Source organism: Lissotriton vulgaris, chromosome 9, assembly GCF_964263255.1.
Source record: "Lissotriton vulgaris chromosome 9, aLisVul1.2, whole genome shotgun sequence".
NCBI classification, from domain to species: Eukaryota; Metazoa; Chordata; class Amphibia; order Caudata; family Salamandridae; genus Lissotriton; species Lissotriton vulgaris.
The window spans coordinates 583,249,550-583,272,364 of record NC_141697.1 but is presented as its reverse complement, the minus strand read 5'-3'; the positions used below and the strand labels follow the sequence as shown (position 1 = coordinate 583,272,364).

At 44.4% G+C, this 22,815-nt stretch overlaps 1 protein-coding gene across 1 annotated transcript in view; it reads right to left on the bottom strand.

The window, feature by feature from the left end:
• Positions 1–22,815, bottom strand: part of FERMT3 (FERM domain containing kindlin 3) — a 100,952-nt gene that overhangs the window by 41,636 nt on the left and 36,501 nt on the right. The window contains exons 3-6 of the mRNA XM_086938143.1: positions 4,541–4,774; positions 3,008–3,133; positions 2,742–2,913; positions 690–792 (exon numbers count right to left, since the gene is read on the bottom strand). Coding sequence (XP_086794269.1) covers positions 690–792; positions 2,742–2,913; positions 3,008–3,133; positions 4,541–4,774 — 635 coding nt within the window. The remainder of the gene's footprint in view (positions 1–689; positions 793–2,741; positions 2,914–3,007; positions 3,134–4,540; positions 4,775–22,815) is intronic.

Genomic DNA, 22,815 nt, shown 5'->3' with positions numbered 1-22,815 from the left:
CAGCAAGATCCGGCACGAATAAGCTCTAAAGTGATATGAAAACTAAATAACTACCAACTTGACCCTTAGAGACACAGAAAGTCTCTTCCTTGCTGCCTGCCTGCTCAGGTAACACTGCTACTGTGCACCAATGGAAGGTCGCCTCAAGAAAGTAACTGAAAAGGTTATGCTTAACTCATTTAAGAGGTGGGTGCTGCCGGGGTTCACGCGCAATGGGACAGGATCCAATTCTTGGTGCGGCACTTATGTATCAGATGGCTTCACCCAAGGATCGCCAAATTACAAAACATTGTTTGGAACATGTGATAGGTTTGTGCCTCATGTATATATATATATAGGTTCCTGGGGTAAAAAATCCCAAAGTCCGGTGTACATTTTAGGCATAATATTCTGTGTTTATTTGTTGCCAGAAATACAAGTAACCAAAGGATAGCTGACACGTGTTTCGGCCGTGTGGCTGGCAGGCCAAAGTCTTTCTCAAGGCAGAAAGTCTTGTTAATATATAGTCAGAGAGTCTTGTTATTATATAGTGGTGGTGAAAGGTTATGCGTGGTGCTTCAAAACAACTCCCAAAAAATAAATCTCTTGAGTTGAGGACTAAAGTGTTAGATTTGCCCATGTCATGCAACCCTTGGTAGATTAGATCTTGCTGAACCCACCCCTGCAGACTTGGAGGTATACAAATTCACCTTGGGCTCCAGGTCAAAGAAGCTGTAGTACTTGAAGCGGAGCCAGAGGTTATCGTTCTCTTTCACGTCCTGTTGCATGAGCGAGCGAGACGAGTCCAGCCACCTGCAGAGACAGGGATATGAGCTTCAGGTACAGACTTTGAGACAAGGGCAAGCAACAGTCAGTTACAGGCTGTAGGACACAGACATGAGTAGTCAAGTACTGTAGTAAGCTTGTTCTATCTTCAGGACTGGGAGAAGAGTGGGCAAACTTTGGAGACATCTTTTCTCACCAGGCCTCTTTAAAAAAAGTGTGGGGCTGTGGCTGGGAAGGCATGGCTAGAGTACTCCAGGTCCCATTCCCTGCACCCAGAGGATTTTAACTTCACTCAAACGTAGAGAGTCCGGGAATAAGCATTCTGGCACAACAGAACCAAACAATCAAAACTCTTTTATTTTTGGGGTGCTGCATGTTTAAAATATTGTTGCCAAACTATTTCCTGAACAGATATCTCTCCTTGGGTGTAGATTTTCTATTATTAACTCTAATGAGAAAATATATTTGTAAACCATATGTAGAACGCAATAATTTAGTGAGGTGAGAATTAGGCAAAGACATTCTGTTACCATATTATCTTTTGTAAAAGAAAAAAAGGCAGGCAGGACTGTCAAACTAATCGCTCCACAGACAAGCCTGTGCATCCTTAACCATGCAGAGAAGGTCGAGCCTGCAGAGGGGTTACAATTTTATAAAGGTATAGCATTAAATATGCGTCTCCTATTATTAACTGGCATTTTAACGTCATCCCTTGGATGACATACAGATAATTAGGACTGTGAGGCTACATTGTGCCGAAGGTGGAAAGGATTCTTTTTTTTTCGTTTACTAATGAGCATCTCAAATAATGACTGTTACAGTTTTAAATAATTTTGTTTGGTTTCCCTTAGGGATGACTTAGTTTATGAACAGGGATATAATATTGATAAAAGATATTCAGTGCCCGAAATGCATTGATGGCAATTAGTATCCTGAAAATCCGAGAGATGTGATAAAGACTTTGGCCCATCAAGGTTTTGCATCACCCGTGCGCCACGCAAGGGGACGCAAGGGCGATGCAAGACCTAAATGAAACTTAGCAATCCACGCAAGGCCACCATGCGTCGTCCTCCATGACTTAATAAATCTAGAGTAAAGCAAGGCAGAGAAAATCGCTGCCTTGAGTTACTCTGCAGCAAGGATGAGTTCCATGGTGGAGCGTGTGTGTTCCCACGCATCCACCCATGCATTCCGACACATTTCCAGATTTACCAACGCAGGTAGACCTGGGAATGTACGCCACCCCACCAGAGGCGCAGCGAGGAGAAATATCTTCAGTGGAATGATCAAAGAGTGCTGTATAGTTACAGCAAAAACAGTGTGAAGGCTGAAAGCATGTGCCTCCTCCCTTGACTTCAGAAGAATCATTGGCCACTAAACTTTTGGCTTTGTCCATGCTTGTTTTGTTTTTGAACAACTTTGTTCTTGGAGAAGCTACCTGGCCCTCATCAATCTTAAAAAAACATTGGCTGTAAGAAAAAATATGTTCGGACCCAAAAAGAATAAAATGCCACACATATTAAAGGGCAGAATACCGACATTTAAAGTGAAGTTAGGCTCACCCATTAACCCATGTTGTATGCTGTAGTGAAGAAAAATGTGAATGACACAATAGAAGACCAATGGAAGAAGAGGGCTTGGTGAAAGGCCCTGAAAGTAAGTATAGTATACATTTTATTTGAGTAAAATCAAAGTTATTTGCAAATGCCAGTAATAAGAAATAAAAAATCAGAGAGCCGGGGGTGTTATGAGGAACACAAAAACTGAAAAACATCTTTCTCTACCTTTTTTATAAAGCAAACGTTTCTCATACTTTTGGACAAAAAACACACTTATATGATGATTAGTTATTTTCTGGATATTTTTTTCAAGCAAACTTATTTAAACAGGGAGCCTTTCAAACATGTCTTCCATGTATTCATTCACATCCGGACCCCCTCCCCCCCTTCATTTGGGAACAATACTTCTTCTCTCACCTACTGTTGATCTGGGCTTTCTCCAGCAGTGAGCCTGGCCGGTACCTCTTCATAATGTTTTCAGGGGTCAGGCTAGTCCGACTGACAGACAGGACTCTGTAACATTCCTCAGTTTCGGGGCTGTCGGTGAAGTAGGCCGGCATTCCGTTGTACACCTGCTGTTGCTTTGAACCTGGAGGGCAGCAAACATACAGCAGAAAAGGTCAGCCAATGATGGCAAATGTTCAGTTAGTAACTGTCTCATATTTTCCTACATAGTCACCCACCTCCAGACAAGACCAGGCCGGTCAAGTCGTGAACTGCCTCTGCCGATGGATCTTTCTCCTTCTTTTTCTTTTTCTCCTTCTCTTCTGGGGCTCTTAGTAGAGACAGTTCCTCTGGGTGCCTGATATCTGTAAATAGAGAGGCACTGTTTCTATCTGGATAGTTATTTCCTTCCATTCTAGGCTATATACCATTCCATGTCATGGGCTATACCATTCCAAGATATCTAACAGACAAGATATATGACTTTATAATTTAAAAGTACCATCTGGCATGAGAATGCAATGGGATATACTCTTTCAAATCTTTGCATTCCATGAAACCAGATATTCCATTCCAATAGCAAGAGATATATCCTTCCACTACATGTGAGACTGTTCAGGGAAATGAAAAAAAAATTCTGTTGTATAAACTACAGCATTCTGAGATGTTAGGCTCAATTACCAGAGATGTACTTGAACCAAGGTGTGGCATATTGGCACTTATAAAGATAAAACAGTATGGGCATTTTGGCTCTAATCTGGAACACTACTTAATCCCTGACCCTCCAACTTTGACTGAAGTTAAACTCCTTCAGGTTAGAGAATAGGAGGACCGATGGTTATAAGGTATACTGTGAGCATGGGCACTAACTATTCAGCAAGCAACTCCATGTATCCAGTGTCCATGTCTACACGGCCACAGACTCACACATTTTGGAAGAGGCTGGCGAGAAGAGATGTCTCCAAAGTTTGCCCGCTCTTCTCCCACAGTCCTTAAGATAGTACAGTCCTACTACTGTACTCAATATCACATGTCTGTGTCCTATGGCCTGTAACTGACTGTTGCTTGCCCATGTCTCAAAGTCTGTACATGACGCACATTTCCCTTTCTCTGCAGGAGGTTGGACCTGTTTCACTCACTCATGCAACAGTACGTGAAGGAGAACGATAACCTCTGGCTCCACTTCAAGTACTACAGCTTCTTTGACCGGGAGCCCACAGTGAATTTGAAGGCCTCTAAGTCTACAGTGGGTTGGTTCCGGAAGATCTGATCTACCAAGGGTTGCATGACATGTGCACATCTAACACCTTCCCTTCCTCCCTTCCAACCTCCCTCTCATGGTTCCTTCCTTCCCTGGTTTCCTCTTTTCCCTTCCTTTCGTTCACTGTGTGCAAATCCTTTCAATCACTTTCCCTCCCTTGATCCATTCCTTCTTCAATCTAGCAACCACGCCATGAAGTGTATTACCCTTCCTTTTCCATACTTCCATGATGTTAAGATATTTCTTCCTATGTCATAAGAAATGCAATAACATGCCGAATTATGCCATGCAATACTAAACACATATCTTCATTTACGTCTGATATTGTCAAGGTGGTGCATGTGTTAAAAGAAGGCACACATTTTCCATAGTTATTGGCTAGGGTAATTTGTGCCCCTCCTCGCTATGTTGGCTCAGAGCATGTGTGTGTCCTCACACTGGACCTGCACCTTAGCCACACACACTGACACACAAAAACCTGTTCTGACAGAGAAGGACAGTGTCTGCTCACTGAGTAACCTGCAGATGCCCACAACGCATTGAAAGACAGGGCTGGAGAAGCTGGCCTTCAGCCGCACAGTCCTCATGTTGGGCAGCAGCAGGGAGATAGGCCTGTGCTGCGGCATGTAGTGGAGCCTGGCATCGGCCAAGATCCCGTATTTGTCCAGAGTCCAGTTTGTCTTGAGAAGCCACATCCTCTTTTGCTCCCACCACACGGCATGATCTGACCAGTTCTTGGAAATTTCTGAAAGGAAAAAGTGATAAGGTTACTTTGAGGATTCAACAACCGACCTCCATTTTAGGTCTCGCCTTAGCCAGCGGATGCGTTGCCTTGGCGAGACATTTAGTGAGTGGGCTTTAAAAAGCCGACCACAGCTTTTTGTGTGGAATACAATGTGCGGTTCTGCGCACAGGTACGAGCAGAGGCGCCATCTGGCTTTCCTCTCACTCGCTCAAGTGCGCGCCTCGCTTCAATGCCCCTCCCCCACCACACAGAGCGTGTCTCGCAGCTTGTTCTACAAAGGCATCCTACTTTTATTTTGTATGTATTTCTTTACATTAGACATTTGCTGGTAATCTTGTTGCTTTCAGCATTCAACAGTGTGTTTCCATTTTCACTCCCCCTGTCACCTCATTCCCCCCTTCCACTCCAGCCAGATGGCCCTCGCATCCAAACATGCTTTATTTATTTCAGCTTTATTTGCACTTCAACGCCCCTCCCCCTCCACAGAGCGCGTCTCGTATGTTGGTCCCTTCGACTCCACTCTGCTGGCAGCCATGTCTGTCCTTCCTCCCTCTCACACTCAGCGCCTGCACTTTTCTTTTACAAGTCATCACTGTCGCTGTGTTAGTTCAGTTGCACCAAGTAATCTGAACCTGTACTTCAACTACCAGAACGCATCAGTGGTAAAATTAAAATAAACACACAGCATCACTATGCACTACCACAGCATCACTCAGCGCCACCACAACATCACTCAGTGCCCCAACAGCATCACTCAGCACCACCACAGCATCACTCAGCACCACAACAGCATCAATCAGCACCACCACAACATCAATTAGCACCACCACAACATCAATCAGCGCAACTACAGCAACACTCAGCACCACCACAGCGTCACTCAAGCCCACAACAATATCTCTCAAGGCCACAACAGCATCACTCAGCGCCAGCACAGCATCGCCCTATTCCACCACAGCAACACTAGGCACCACCACAGCATCACTCAGCACCACCACAGCAGCATCACTCAGCGACACCACATTATCACTCAGGGCCAACACTGCATTACTCAACAATACCACTGGATCACTCCGCACCACCACAGCATAACTTAGCACCACCACAGCATACCTCAGGGACCCAACCATATCACTCAGAGCCAACACAGCATCAGTCAGCACCACCACAGCTTCATTCAGCACCACCACAGCATCACTCAGGGACGCCACAGCATCACTCACCTTCACCACAAAATCACTCAGCACCACCACAGAATCAGTCAGCACCACCACATCATTACTCTGCACCACCACAGCATCACTCAGGATGCCACAGCATCACTCACCTTCACCACAACATCACTCAGCACCACCACAGTATCACTCAGGAACACCACAGTATCACTCAGTACCACCACAGCATCACACTAAAGCGTCACGGCATCAATCAGCATCAACACAGCATCAGTTAGCACCACTACAGCATCACTCAGGGCCACCAAAGCATCACTCGGGCCAGCACAGGATCACTCAGCACCACCACACCATCACTAAATGCTACCACAGCATCACTCTGCAGCACGACAACATTAATCAGCATCACCACAGCATCGGGCAGCACCACCACAGCATCACTCAGGACCACCACAGCATCACTCAGGGCCAGCACAGCATCACTCAATGCCACCACAGCATCACTCATCACCACAGCATCACTCAGCACCACCACAGCATCGCTCAGCACCACCACAGCATCACTCAGCAGCACCACAGCATCACTCAGTACCACCACAGCATCACTCAGTACCACCACACCATCACTAAATGCTACCACAGCATCACTCTGCAGCACAACAGCATCAACCAGCATCACCACAGCAGCAGGCAGCATCATCACAGCATCAATCAGCATCACCACAGCATCAGTCAGCACCACCACAGCATCACACAGGACCACCACAGCATCGCTCAAGGCCAGCACAGTATCACTCAACGCCACCACAGCATAACTCAGGGCCAGCACAGCGTCACTCAACTACACCTCAGCATCACTCAGCGCTTCATCCACTTTTTAATTACAACTTCTCAGCATGCTGCACAACAGTAACACTCATCTACTGCACAGCTTAGAAACATTGGCAAAGTCAAAAGCTCTACCTAAACACTTATAAGGCCCCTCAATGCATAGCCGATAGGTCTCGCCTTTAAAAGGGACATTATAAATGTTTAGTTATCCAGCACAATATCCTTGATTAAACAACATCAAATGTTGCATGACTAAACACTTAGAACGTCCCAAAAGCGAGACCTATTGGCTATGCCCGTGCTTGTTTTGTACGATCGCAAGTGGCGTAACAAAGGCTCCCGCAGCCCCCGCAGAGCGGGGGGGCCCCGAGCGCCAGAGGGCCCCCTCGGCACAGTAAAATGGCCGAACAGCTCCGGAGTGAGTCCAGACAGGGCCCCCTCCATGAACTTTGCTGGTGGGCCCAATTAAATTCAGTTACACCACCGATGATTGCTGATTGAAAGAGCAGGTCTTTTAAAGGATCACTGAGCACTTAGCAAGGAAGGTTTGTATATCTCCTCTCCCAAATATTTTCTTAAGAGCCTGCTGCTGGTACTAGAATGCTAGGACTACAGAATACCAAGGCTTCCTCATTCTGATATAATCTTGCACCTCTTTCTTCCACCACTCTACACTTCTTATTTCTTTATCTCGCTCTTGCTTTTTCATACCTGTTTTCTTTCTTTCCCACAGTGTTTTTTATTTAATCAGGGATGGACTGACCATTCTGCCACAGTGGCATTTTCCTATTGGGCTGCAGGCTAAGGGGTTGCTTTCAGAGGAGAATGTGCCACCATGACCCAACTAAGCACCCATGGCCACATTGTAATCATGGCCTCCTGAAGTGTGGGGCTGAATTGAACATTTTTGCCAGGATTGATTTTCATATCAGACCCTGCTCTCCCTTGCCTGAATTTCTCTCTCTTAATCTGGGGCAAAGACCAATGATGAAAAATAAGTCCTGGTCCCCAAAAAAATAAGTGCTGGTGCACATTCCCCTTTAACAAGAGCGCAAATTAAGCACTGCCTGAATTGAACAATGAGTATATCCTTTTGTGTGAAATCAGTCATTGCAGCCTGATTATTGTATATTCATTCATTCAAGTATCTTTATCTGAAGAGCTGTACATAGCTGTTTTTACCATTAATTTGCATTAATTTTCTCTAAAAACAAATGTTATAAGCATTACAACAACACAATATTCCACAATCAACTTAACATAGACAATCAAAGAGTACTTTTGTTTAAGTCCAGACTTCTTAAAATATCGACTGACAATACCTCATATTGGATTATCTCATGGATTTATTTAAAAAGTAATAGCCTGAAAGACTGAATAGATATATGCATCTCTAATAAACAAAACAAATGAATGTAAATATTAGTCAGTGCCCTAACTATCCCACTATGAACAGCACGCGTTATATAGTTTCTCTTTCAAGGTCATATAGATGACAAATCCAAATCCTCCTTACAGTCTACTAGAAGTCAAATACAATAAAATGTTTCCTTAAACCAGCCCATCGGTCCTCTTGTTAATTATTATTACTTGACCTATGTTCCAATGAGGTATCTAGAATCGAACATTACTAGTGGCAATGGGCAATGCCAGCTACAGTGATTCAAATGAAAAACCATTAATATACCCAATAAAACTGAAATGTAAATAAACTTTATCATCCAGATATATCATAATCTGATATACCACTCTTAATAGGTGCATACCTAACTGACTGAATCAGACACATTGAATATGTCTTTAAATTGTCCATGACTTGTCCAAATTCACCATGTTCTAGGCTCAACAGAGCTGTAACAATCTTGTGGACTGCGAGTAAGTACATTCTGCAGGTATTTCCATGCACTTATATGCATACAGGCATGACCCTCGCAAAACTACTTTTATGACCTCAGACTCTATCGCTAGCTGGACCACAGCTCCAACCCCCGCTTGACTGCCTATAGGAGCACAACATCAACCAATCAATCAATCAATCATTTCTTTGTTTGATTTATGTCATTATTGGATACACAAACATTTACAAACATTTGATAAAGACAGAAAAGAGAACTAATTTACTTCAATTGCTTCTCTTTCATCAAGTCATGAAATTATTTCAAACGGTTACCTCATTTAAACACACCTGAAACTTTTTTAACCAAGCCACTTAATTTAATATTTCATGTACATTACTAATCTTGTTTTTTTCTGATTAATAGAAGTGACAAATATTTACTTAGTTTAAAGAGCTTCACAAAATGGTATCATATGTACCAATGATTGAATTGGCCTCTCTATCCTCTTTGTACTTCACTTATTGGCATCTGATTCTTTAATGTCAGCATCCAACATCTTTCCTTGGAGAATACATTGAGCTTGACTGGATGTATTTGGGGCAACTGCTATAATACAAACAAGAAGGTGCTAAAATACATCTTTTTTTAAGCCAGTCAGTGTTATTATCTTCTGCAACAGAGATCCATTTCTTCCCATTTGTATCCCTGTCCAAGAATCTTTATGAAGTTTTATTATTAAAATAAAAGAGGCACATGACTGCCCCACTTCACATTTTTACACCACTATCAGATACTGTCCTCAAATCAAATGCAGTGATAAGATCAATATTAACCACATAAACTACCATTCTTTTTGTAATGCATATTTTTCCACCAGCAATTTCCTCAGGAGGTGGAATCAACTGTCAAATGACTCTTTCTAAAATCAATTTGGGCTTTAGCGAAGATAGCAGATTTTATATTCCACTCCCTAAACTCAGTAACAGGTGTTTAGCAAAGAGTTAGTCTTGAATATGCATAGGAATAACCCATCTATACTTTCCAGGCAGTGACTTTTTATCCTTTTTATGTAAAGTTTAATCACTGAACCCATAAGCAGTTTCAAAAATGAGGCCCATTATTCGGTTTGCTACTCAATACTCATGTTGAGATACCATCAGAACCATGAGCACAGGAAAACTTTAAAGATAAAATAAGGGCTACTAGTTCATTTGTCATTAGGGACAGTTGATGTCTTGGTCAAATGAATACTCAGTAGTTGATGTATTTTCCCTGCTCTTCTCCTCAGTTCTTTTCATATTCAAGGGGGGCTATTATCTGCTTATTACATTTAGTTTATACACCTCTGCTATTTGGTTAACCATGCAACTTCAGGAATAGAGGGTGAAGTTATATTTTTACAGTGCCGGTGGCATGTAATATTAATTCTAAGAAGCACCCTGTTTGTTGATTTATATATCCAATTAAAACTTTCTCTTATTTTAAAGTTAATTTTCAGAACTTTTTACGAACTTCCTGCCTATACTTCTGAATGGAGAGGCCTCTTTCTCTTTTTTAATATAAACACATCATGAACACATTTATTTAGAAGTTATTTTCTTTATAAATCTCAAGATAGTGAGCATTCTTGATCTTCGTATTCGTTAAATTTATTTTCCATTTAATAGTATTAACCTCAAATTTACCATAAATTTGTTATGAACTTCAAATTCTTACTAAAAATCTCCCATCTTCATTATTTCAATGATCTGAATTAGTAATGTGATATACCATTTTTGAGCCTTCATTGATCAATAAATTCTGTGTGAATTTTCTATTTTCAGTGTCTTTCCACCCACCTTCATTTCATGCTCTAAATTCTTTAAATGAATTACAATTTCTATAGGTTGGTGGTCATTGCCTACCTGATCACCCGCTATCATATATAGAATCTGAGGAAAAATCTAATTACTGCATACATATTTAATGAGGATTATTCACCACTACAAAATGTCCATACGTTGATCAATAGAACAACTTCCATTTCAAATAACAAGATTGGATGGGGGACATGCTGTTTCCTGCATTTACAGACTGATAAACACTGTGAAACCAAGTGATACATTTCCATTCTAGAGGTTCTGGGAGAGGAGGTCTGTCTGACAAACCCCTAAATGTAGACTAATGGAGCAACGTCCTCACTACAGCCAATAATTTTGTAGGATTTACAGGAGGGGAGGCGGCCCTACTGAAGATTCTATACCAGTGGCATTAGACACCTGCAAAACTGGGTCACAGCTGACACACATGGGAGTGTATATGGAGGAATAGGGTATTTCACACATACTATGTTCCCTCCCATGTGTAAGATCATTTTAGGAGAGAGTAGTGCAAATAATCAAGGGAGTGACAGTTTCTTGTAGCCGAGTGTCCAGAGGTCATATTGTTGGGGAGTTCATCAGAAATGATATATCCTCTCCACAATAGGAAAGGTAAAGTCCATGCTGCTGGCATTAAAACAAACTATATTAGCACACTGGGGGACATGAACAACTTCAAATGAGGTCGTGAAAATGATGAAATTGTAGTAGATCTTGGACTTGGAAAGGGTGGTAAAACTACTCAGGGAAAGAAGAAAGACTGGAAGACACCAGAATGGAATACTACTACAACACAAGACGAGATACATCTTCTAATATTTTCAAGGAACTGGTGAACTAGCTTAAAACACAGCATCCTACAATAAAAGGATTGCAAGGGGACTGTTAATTAAGAGCTGGCCAAGAGAAGCAAGATGGCGATACACAGATGGTCTAAGAGGTAAGGAGGGTACCCTAAGACTGTTACTCATAAGTTCAAAACTTCAATAAAAACATGTTTAAACTTAAGGAAACACTATTAAAAAAAATGTCATCAAACATCTGGTTTAACACTATTCAATATCTGATCTGGTATTCATAGTATAGCTTTGTATCCCTTGAGAATAATCTTATGATTTTCTTGTGGAAATTCAAGCATTGAAATCCCCTAAAGGATTGGAATATAAAATACTCAATTTCAAGGTCATTTACATGATTCCCCAATGACCCCAAATAGCTATCATGTTTAGGGCCTGGTGGAATGTAAACATTTACCAAGATAATTTCCTCTGGTATCTTACAGCCTTTAACCCCTTCGCTGCGGTGGCTATTCCGCCGCAGCGCTAAGGGGGCGGCCGCGCGGCGCGCCCATGCTGGTGACGGAACCGCTCCGTCACCAGCCGCGGTCGCGCTGTGCTCATGACGGAGCGGTTCCGTCACGGCCCCGCCCGCTCAATGGAACGCTCAGCGCAGGCGCGGAATCCGCACCGTGCAGGCATGCCGAGCGGGCCGTGACGGAACCGCTCCGTCATCAGCACAGCGCGACCGCGGCTGATGACGGAGTGGTTCCGTCACCAGCAGGGGAGGAGGTTAAACTACCTGATGCCTTTATTAAAGCCTCTAATTATTCTTTTTGCTTTCACTTTTTCTCTAATCATGATCAGAGTCACAAATCCTTTTAATAGACGGCCTTTCAAATAGTGTTTCTTTGCCTAAAAATCTTTTAGATTGTGTCCTAAGTTTGATAGTGTGTGATTTTAAGGCCGTAATAAAATTTTCAATCCTCCAATTTTCTATCCCGTCTTCTATCTTTCTCCTCTCTTGTTCTTTCATGTGATTATGCTGTTGATTCAAAACTGCCTCCTTTATGTGATGTGATTCTGCCTCCTTGCTGATATAAATATTTATCCATGTCTAATTCCACTTAGTTCGTAGAATATGCTGCAAATTAAAATATTTCAAGCCAAAACAATCTGTTCTAAAATCAAGTACTAATGAGCTCTTAAACTTTCATACTCTTAGGGGCGTATTCTCAAGGACTTTTGGCAGAGTTAGCGGCACTTTATCACAGCCAAAGTCGTGATAAATTTATAGGCCCATTCACAAGCTGGTGCTAACATCCGATATCACCAGTTTCCCTGTGATAGCAGCCGCCAAAAACATTGCCACAGATGACACTGGCAACTATCGTTAATGGGATGCAGAGTAGACATTCCCGTGCAAAAAGCCGTGACAACACCACTTCGCAACCTTCCCAACAACCAGCCAGATCGGCGATGAGATCACAAAACAGGCGATGAGGCACGTTAGCTGCAGGAATTTAACACCTGCTCTTACCTGGTGTAAAGTTGGATGACAACCTGCACCAGAAAAGGGAGCCCAGGCCAGAGCCACACCTGGCGAACAACAGATGCCATGGAACTACTGATCATGCAGCCCGGAGCCCCAACAGGGCAATAACACCCACTGCCACCATCACCAGGCCCGCCACCCCCCTGCCCCCCACCCCCAGACTACCGCAGAACAAGACAGCGGACCTTCAGGAAACGCACCAGCCTCACAGACTTAACACCAGAGGATGTCATTGCCCCCTACAGGCTCAAAAGGACAACAATCTTCTGCATCTTGAACATCATTGCCCACAGGCTGAAGGTACCAACACGGCTTACAATCAGCATCCCACCTCAGACAAAGCTGCTGGCCATGCTGCACTTGTTGGCCTCTGGTACCTTCTAACCAACAACCGCCAGAGTCGGAGTAGTCTCACCACCCAGCCCTATCAAAGTTAATCACTACTGTCTTGGATGCCTTAATCAGCCTTGTACCCCAGCAACTTCACTTCCCCACACTGCGAAGGAACAGCTGGAGACCAAGCAAGGCTTCTACGCCATAGCTGGCTTCCCGGATGTGTTGGGGGCGATTGACTGCACACATGTCCTACTTGTGCCCCTGCCGACACTGCACACAATTACCGCAACAGAAAGCACAGGCATTCCATTAATGTGCAGGCAATAATGGACCACTGGGGACTCTTCACCAATGTCGTCGCCAACTACCCAGGCAGTGTGCATGATTCCTACATCTTCCGACAGTTCATCATCAACCAGCGCTTCCAGGATGGCACCTATGGGAATGCACTGCTTGTTGGTAAGTATTAAATGAACACACCACACACCTAAAGTCCACAATCATGAAACTCACAACTCTGGGAATGCACACGTTAGAAACTCACATACAACATGCCAAACAACATGCCCACCCACCAGACACAACAGCACAACTTACTGTGGTAACCAGGGCTAGCCATGTACATAAGCCATCAACGGCATGGCACCTCAGCCACACAATAGCAGATTGTAGTGAGAGGTGGGAACTAGGCATGTGCGAAGGAGGCAAGTGACCCATGAATGAGAATGTACACAATGCCAAGTGTGGCATGGATGTGCTGGACAGACTGCAGTATGCAGCACCCAGTCTCACCTGCCGACACCGGCGTGTGTCAAAGAGGGCCCACTATGTGCCGGCGCTAGCTCCAAGCCTGAGGCCCACTACCTTGGCAGCCTCCTCCGACCATCACGGCCTCCACTGTGGTCTAGTAGGTCACACACTTGGAACTGAGTCTTGATTTCTCAATGGCAGAGTACATATCATTGTACGCAAGGAGAGGAGTAAGAGGAAGACCAGATTCAGTCCGGAGAAAAATAGGATAATCGTTACGGAGGTGATCGAACACTATCAACAACTGCTTTGGTGTCTCTAACTCTGTGTTTCTCAAGCCAACCACACATGTATGTGGTCCCTTGCTAAGCGCTGCCTCTGGCCTACACTGCGGCCAAGTAGGTCACACATTTGGAACTGAGTCTTGATTTATTTATGGCAGAGTTTATATCATTGTACAGGCCTCATCGCAGACTGCATCCCCTTTCAGCCCTGGTGCCACTGTCTCTGTGCCCCGAAAGTCATGGGCACTCTCTGGTTGAACTTCGGTGGCATCTGAGTCTATGGCCTGGGTGTTGTCTTCATAATCATGTAGCTGATACTGACTAGGTGGTAAAAATGAAGCTGTAGCATTCCACTCCTCCATTTGCCTGTTTCGGCTTGCTTCTGTCCTCTGCAACATGCCCTGGAAGGACACCTTCCACTGTCCCCCGAAGCACTCCGCAACATTCTCCTTGGACATCAACGAAGACTCGCTCTGCTCGCGTGGCCCTACCTCAGTGCAGAGCAAGTCATCATCCCGTGGCGTAGTGCCTGTGCCGGCCGCAGTGCATCCGGGGCCTCTAACTCTGTGCAGCTCAAGTCATGGACCCTTGATGTTTGATTTTTGAACTTCTGGTTGTCTGATAACTGTTGTACTTGTTGCCAGTACCAACCACCCCCTGAGGGGTGGCTTACACTACCCAACACCCATCCAGCACAGGCGTCACTGGACATGTGACCCTGGTAATAAAAGGGACTGGGCCATGTGTCCGTAGCCAGTCCCACAAACTATCTGAGTGTGTCCGTGTGGTCATTATGTATGCATGAGGGCCCCGGGCCCTATCACATTACCTTGTGCTGGGTACAGGGAACGCAACCATGTCACCTCAGGCAGTTGGGTATACAAGGCCCACGTAGCAGTGTTGTATCCCCCTGTAAGCGTAAGCGGAGTGGACTGGCGTACGATGGTCCTGCGTAGGGGTGTGGTTGATCAACCCTGAGCTCTGGGCGTGGTTACGTTTTGGCCTTGCCAAGGATGTAACTAATGCGTGTGTTTCTGTAGTAGAGTCGGTGACACCCGTTCCGCAATGTACAATGTTGCAATGTAGCATGCCCTCGGAGTGCGGGATCGGCCGAAGAGGTAAATGAAGGAGCACAAGCCCGCTCGGGGTTCGGGATCATACACGAAAACTGTTGTGTGTGTCGCTATTAACGCAGCATGAGCCAAAGGTCTACCCTCAACCGCATCGCGAGTTCAGCCAGCCATGAACTCTACACCTGTGTCTGCCCTATCCTTACCATAGATGCGATACTATGGGAAGCGCGTTTAAACGCTCCACTCCCAGATGCACTGCGTTTATTGGATACTAGATCCTGCTGCAGATTCAACATTTGTTTTTTATTTTAATTAATCCCATTTAGTCCACAATTTTTTTCCAAAAGATTTCCTTTTTATCCTTTAAATTGTCCACGTGTATGACGTTGTGTATTTTGAATGCTTCCCATATTTAAGTGTGCCCATCCGGATCTCTTCGAAAATACAATCAAAATGCACAGAATCGTTCAAATCAGTATTTCTTTATTGAGCACCCAATGCATTTCGGGCTTGAGTCCAGCCCTTCGTCAGGGGTAACTGTATGTTGACAATTAAAGTAAGCACACAATTACTGAATCGTTCTCTGTGTAACATTACCAATAGTATTCACATAAATCCATGATACATTTTGCAAATGCTTATTGCTCAAAACATAAATCGAAATCAATTGCATTTAAATTCAAACAAACTTACTCCCCTTAACATCAATCCATTATCCTTAATCCCCCAAACTATGCAGTGATAAACAAACCCACTCCGATATCTGACGGCTCCCCATGACCTCCTCTTCCCCCGTTCACCAAATCACGCTCTCCCCAAGTCCACCCATTCGAACCCACACATACTCAACTAGATCACTCATCCTCACTGTATCTCACGAAACAGTCATCTTCAGCTCCAATCACACATGAGTTTCACCTTACTCACATCCTCCGCAGCCCAACATTCACTTCTCTCGCCCATCTACTAACCACACTAGTTCACAAACGAATGCCAACCGATGCACTAAAAAATGCCCTAATACCTCAACAACTAACCACAAACATACCTGCTCATTCCAAAATCTCTCGTAACGTACGACGTGAGCGTGAAACAGCGATCATCTCCCATATAACAAACCTGGCATTTAAACCCGCATTTAAACTAATATACTCCGCCGCACGTGTCTAATAATTCGATCACCTGACCCCCTCAAGAACAAACTACAAACTGCAACACCCAGAATGCACTTTCATCCGAGTAAATACTAAACCTAAATCAAACTTATTACATTTTTGCAAAAAGTCATGTATTCTAACTGTTTACTTAGACATAACCAGTTCATGTGTTAACTCTCTCAAACATGAAAACTTCTTCAGGATTTCAGTTGATGTTAATAAAGTTTTGCTGTATCGCCATACGTGATGTTGTTTAATGAAACCTTCTGTTGCTCTTAGATATTTTCCATTCCGGGTGCAAAACCAACATTTAGAGCAATTATATTTGAACCATAACAAGGGGTGGTATGCACACCGTAGTTTCTCTCTATAAAGTCCATTCCTCAAATTGTAATCAGTTGCGTGCAAAACTGGGCCGTGCTTTGCCCTCAAGCACCATGATAAATACAATACTGTGGGGAGCGCATTTAAATGCTCCACTCCCAGATGCACAGCGTTTATTGGATACTAGATCCTGCTGCAGATTCAACATTTGTTTTTTATTTTAATTAATCCCATTTAGTCCACAATTTTTTGCCAAAAGATTTCCTTGTTATCCTTTAAATTGTCCATGTGTATGGCGTTGTGTATTTTGAATGCATCCTTACCATAGGCCTTCACACACGTGGCTGCCCACCTTCAACGCACAACATCACAGTGTCCTTGTCAGGCTTGTGGACATGCGCAGACAGGCATGGCAATGGCGTGCCGTAGGAGTGCAAGTGATGCAACCGCGCTGCTCACACTAGTAAATAGGCTTGGGGGGAGGGAGGAGCAGCAGTGAGGCTACGTAATACACATTGATGCCGCTCATTAGCTACCAGCAGTACATGTCAAACAGGAATCACTCATATCACACACCAATGAACCAGTAAGCCTGCCAACACATCATGCAGAACCAACTATTGACTCATGTCTCTCTGCACTGGCAGAGATGATCAAGGATATGCACTCTGCCCTTGGATGATGACACCCCTCTGAGCCCGCAGACACAGGCCCAGTGGCAGTACAATGCGGCCCAAAAACGCACCATGGGCATCGTTGAACGCACATTTGGCGTGTTAAAGTCACATTTCGGGTGTCTGGACATCAGAGATGGAAGGCTCATGTACAGCCCAGAAAGCGTGTTCAAGATGATTGTTGCATGTTGTGTGTTGCACAACATATGTGTACGTACCAATGCCCCATGGATACAAGTGCCAGATGCACCGGACGATGATGAGGAAGATGAGGCAGTTGGACCACACCCCACTGCATCTGCAGCAGGAATAGCCCGTAGGAACACAATCATTGACAATTTCTTCATATGAGCACGTCACATTGTCACAGTCCTCTGCAATCATGGGACAGTACAAAATGCCCACAGGCACAGCATGTGCTTATAAATTCATTACAACACACATTCCCTGAGTGCATGTCACTCCTCTGTACAAGCACATCATTCTGGCAAGTGTGAGTGCAACATCCAGTGCTAACAATCTCATATTTTGAGAATTGATGGTGGGTGTGTCACCGCTGTACAGAGAGGCTGTTTAGGGTGTCACATATTCGAAATGCCATTTCTATGTGTCACAGGTAGTATGGTATCCTTCTCATCCGTTCAACCAGCTCCTTCTGGCAGACTAACACACGGCGTTGGGACGCCATGTGTTCTTGGGTGAGGTGCTGGGAGCCAAACGTGGTGGTGGTTGCTTCCTGCTGTGTGGTCTGTGCAGGGGTGGGCTCACCTCGATAGTGCTGGGCTGCCCTGCTACTGGAGGTGGAGTGCGGAGGTCATCCATAAACCGTTGGAGTTGGTCGTAGTCGTTGTCCTGGGTGTCGTCTCCATCATCACTGACGTGATGTGGGTTCTGCTCTGCAGGAGGTGTTGATTGTCCCTCTGCAATGTACAGGGGAGATGCAGGTTCACAGTGTGTTCCATGTATGTTGACACATTGGCGAAGTTTACGTACAGACTGCATGACAATTTACATTGTGACTGTTTGTGAGGAGATGCCTATTTGATGCGGGAGAGTGGACTTTTGTACTGCATCACAGATGTGAGGTTAAACTCGTGCATTGTCATCTCACTGTATTTTTCCCTGCTTTGATGGAGCATTTTACCACAGGACGCGTGGGAATTGCAGGCCTGTCGCTGGTTATCGCTGATTTTTGTATTGCGGTTTGCGACATCGCCGTTTTTTCCACGTTCGTGTTTTGCATTTTTTAGGAGTCGCGTTAATTTTAACGCGGTCATTTGACACGTTATCGTGTGACTATCGCATGGTACCACCATGTTGAGAATTCCATGTTAAGACGGCATTATTTTCCTGCAATGGACTGCGATGTTGAAAGTTGAAAGTTGCGTTAAGCTAATTTTGCAATAATTATCACACGTTCTTGAGAATATCCCCCATAATGTTCTTATCTAGTTAGAGTCTTCCAGAACATCTATCCCACATGGTGTAGTTATGTCTTAAAATATCAGCAACAATAACGTTCTCTGTCCATAATATGCTGAGAAGTTTACCCTCAAAAACTACTCTAATCCAGGCATCATATGCCAAAACATAAGTAGTGCCACCACTGGCTCCCACTGATTTACAGAACTCCTGAGCTTGCTAGATCAAGATCCTCAAATCCCCTCCTCTAGCACAATAACACCACGCTCCAATTCCTGTGGTTTCATGTCAACCATCTTCAATTCCAAATAAGAATCATCCCCTTACAGAGATCTCCTAAAATCTTCCAATCCTAACTGCACCCCACTAACAACTCCTAGCTACGCAGTAGATAGGAACAGGCTCCATACCACTAGGTGGTAGTGAGAAGAAAGAAAAGGCATGATAAAAATAAAGCATGGAACCATACTCTACTCCACCTCCTAATCTGAGTTCCAGTTATGCCGACTGCTTTGATTCTTCTTTTGGCAATCTGCAGTTTACTAGGGCTGGGAGCCCAAAAGAAGTGTGAGAAGTTATGGGCCAAAAGCAACATATAGAAGCATGACTGATTGCATAACCCCTTCAGGACATATTGAATGACACATGGCATGACAGACTGAAAAGAGTTTGTGACAACCTTATAAAACAGATTACACAGCAAACAATGCATAAACTGTATTGGAAGTGCTTAACTTGAGCCGGTAGTTGCCAGTGGGGAACACCAGCACTCATTTTTGGGGACCAGGACTTATTTTTCCACATCAGACATTTCCCCAGAGCAAGAGAGGGAAAAACACAAAGCGTCGGAAAACTCATCACAAAGGGAGAAAGCAGGGATATGCATGAATGAGATAAAGCGGCACTGAGTGTCTGCTAGTGGATAAACAGACATTAGGTGCAGTGCATTTAATACTGAGCACCCTTGGTATTCCGGCCACGGGCTTCTGAGCTCAGCCTTGGGCACCAGAACTCATTATTTTTTAAATTAGGCACTGTGTATTGACAGCTGTGAGATCAACATCAAGTTAAGCTGCATTTCCATATGCATGACAAAGTTTATAAATGTTGTAAAGATCCCATGCAGAATGACACTACCTATCCAAAAAGTGAAAAAACACCTCATCAGAGGTCGAAAGTGCTATACATGAACAATTGTTACTTACCTGTAAACAGGTGGTTCTCCAGTATTGGTGTCTTTCATAGATTCACATGCTTGAATATTACCCGTCGTCGAAGTGGGAGTCCCACGGTACATAAAATAGCAATAATGCTAAATATATATAAATATATATAATATATATGTACACATAATACATGATAAAGAATAGGAAACATAATAGAAACCTCAAAAACTATTCCTACATAGGAATGCATGGTAAAGAGAACAAACTACTTGTAACACATTAGTGTCATTATGTTAGTCCAAATTACAGCCAATCAGGCGTCAGCACCCTCTAGAACCTTCTCCTCAGAAGCTCAAGCCCTCAGATTTTCGTAGCACAAGTAACAAAGAGCGCATGAGGAGAAGAGAGCCTCTGAGGGGAGGAGGGTGGGTCGCATGTGAATCTATAAAAGACACCAATACTGGAGAACCACCTGTTTACAGGTAAGTAACAATTGTTCTTCTCCAGTATTAGGGGTGTCTTTCATAGATTCACATGCTTGAATAGAATAGAAAGCAGCAACCTCCGAGAACTGAGGGACATATTATCAAGGGGGTTTATCTCCGCTTTTTTGGCTTTAAAAGCCGAGAAAGCGGAGATAAAATTATCTCCCTATTACCTAGCTGTCGCTAACACCAGTTAGCGACAGCTAGTAGGAGATAGCGACCATCTTGGGCCCCGCTTTGCATGTCAGTGATATTTATCACTAATGACATGCAAAGTGGGCGTGCCAAGATGTTAGCGACTGGAAACAGTCGCTAACATCGCTATCTCCTAATACCAACTTTTGGAGATATTCGCGCTAAGCGCGAATATCTCCAAAAGCAAACACCTGCCCTGAGCAGTTCTTAGCCATGTTATCCAATGGTAGGTGGATAACATGGCTAAGAGCATTAGCTCGGTAATGCATGAATATCGCTGACTTTTCAGCGATATTCATGCATTTTGGCCGATTTTTATCGCTTAGGAGATAAACCTTGATAATAGCAAGGTTCCTAAGCGATAAAAATCGCCGCAGCTCGGGAATAAAAATATCGCCGCTAAACCAACATAGCGATAATTATCGCTAGTTGTTGGTAATATGCCCCTGAGATTGCTAGGCAAATATATGTCAGAAAACCAAGACAGTACCAGAATAATACAGTCATGTTACACATCATAGCAATCACAATAAAACATCAAGGAGGGGGGGAACCGAGGCTCACCTTATTGAAACAGATGGCAAAGCACTGCCTGTCCCACTGCGGTATCCGCTTCATTGATGGCATCCAAACAGTAATGCTTGGTGAAAGGGTGCCTGCTGGACCACGTCGCTGCACGGCAAATCTGATGAAGAGGCACACCAGCAAACAAGGCGGTGGATGAAGACATCGCCCTCGTAGAATGAGCCCTCACTGAAGACTGCAATGGTTTACCAGCTTGTTGGTGGCAGAAAGCAATGGCTGAGGAAAGCCATCGAGCAATAGTTGGCTTGGAAACTGGATGTCCCTTACGCAGTCGTCCGTAGGCAATGAACAGCTGGTCCGACTTGCGGAAGGAGGCAGTTCTGGCAATGTAAAATTTAAGGCAACGTTTGATGTCCAAAGAGTGCAAGCGCTACTCCGCAGGAGACTTAGAGTCCGGAAAGAAAGTTCTCAGGAACACAGGCTCATTCAAATGAAAGTCTGTCGGTACTTTAGGTAGGAAAGAGGGGTTGGTGCAGAGCGCCACTCCGTTAGGCCTGAACTGAAGATAAGGAGGCTTGATAGTGAAAGCGTGAAGGTCGCTCACTCGACGAGATGAGGTCAAAGCCAAAAGAAGCGCAACCTTCCAGGTGAGGAATTTGATATCCGTTTTATGGATAGGTTCAAATGGTGACTTCATAAGTTGGGATAGTACAACATTGAGGTGCCAAGATGGAGGAGGGCGCAGAACAGGTGGGAACTTGCGGAAAAGTCCTTTGAAGAATTGACGTATGATTCTGGACGAACAGAGGGAAGAAGAGCCATTGTGTTGGAAACGAAATATTGCAGCTAAGAAAACTGTCAGGGTAGAATGAGAGAGTCCTGACTGAGCAAGGCTTAAGAAGAATGGAAGAAGCTGCTCTGGAGTGGAATGGATGGGATGGACATTGGCTGCAACACACCAATGGCAGAATCTCTTCCACTTGAGTTTATAAGTTTTGATGGTAGACAGAGCCCTAGCTTGAGCCAGGATGTCTCTGCATTCCTGAGATAAGTTCAAATCTGCGAATTCAAGGTGCTCAGGTTCCATTGCCAGAATTGCAGCGTGGAGGGGTCCGGATGGCACACTAGGCCTCTGTCCATTGATAGAAGGTCTGGACGATAGCGCAGAGGAATGGTTTCGCATTGGGACAACAGAAGCAGTTCTGAAAACCATGCCTGTCTGGGCCAACGAGGTGCGATCAACAGGATGTGGCGAGGTTGTCTCTGCATCTTCCACAGCACCCACGGTATTAATGGAATCGGCGGAAAAGCGTAAGCGAATAGATCGCACTAGTCTATCAAAAGGGCATTCCCGCACGACCCGCGTTGGGGATGCCAACTTGCATAGGACGGGCATTTCCGTATGGCGAAAGACAAGATCTAGAGTCGGCTGGTGCAGTTCCCATTCGTGTGTTGAAGAAGTGGACCTGCTCAGAGAGTCCGCCAAAATGTTGGACACGCCTGGAAGGTGGACGGCAGTCAAGGTGATCTGGTGGCGGAGAGCGCAATCCCAGATCGACTGGGCCAAGTGAGATAGATGAGGAGACTTGGTTCCTCCCTGTTTGTTCACGTAGTGC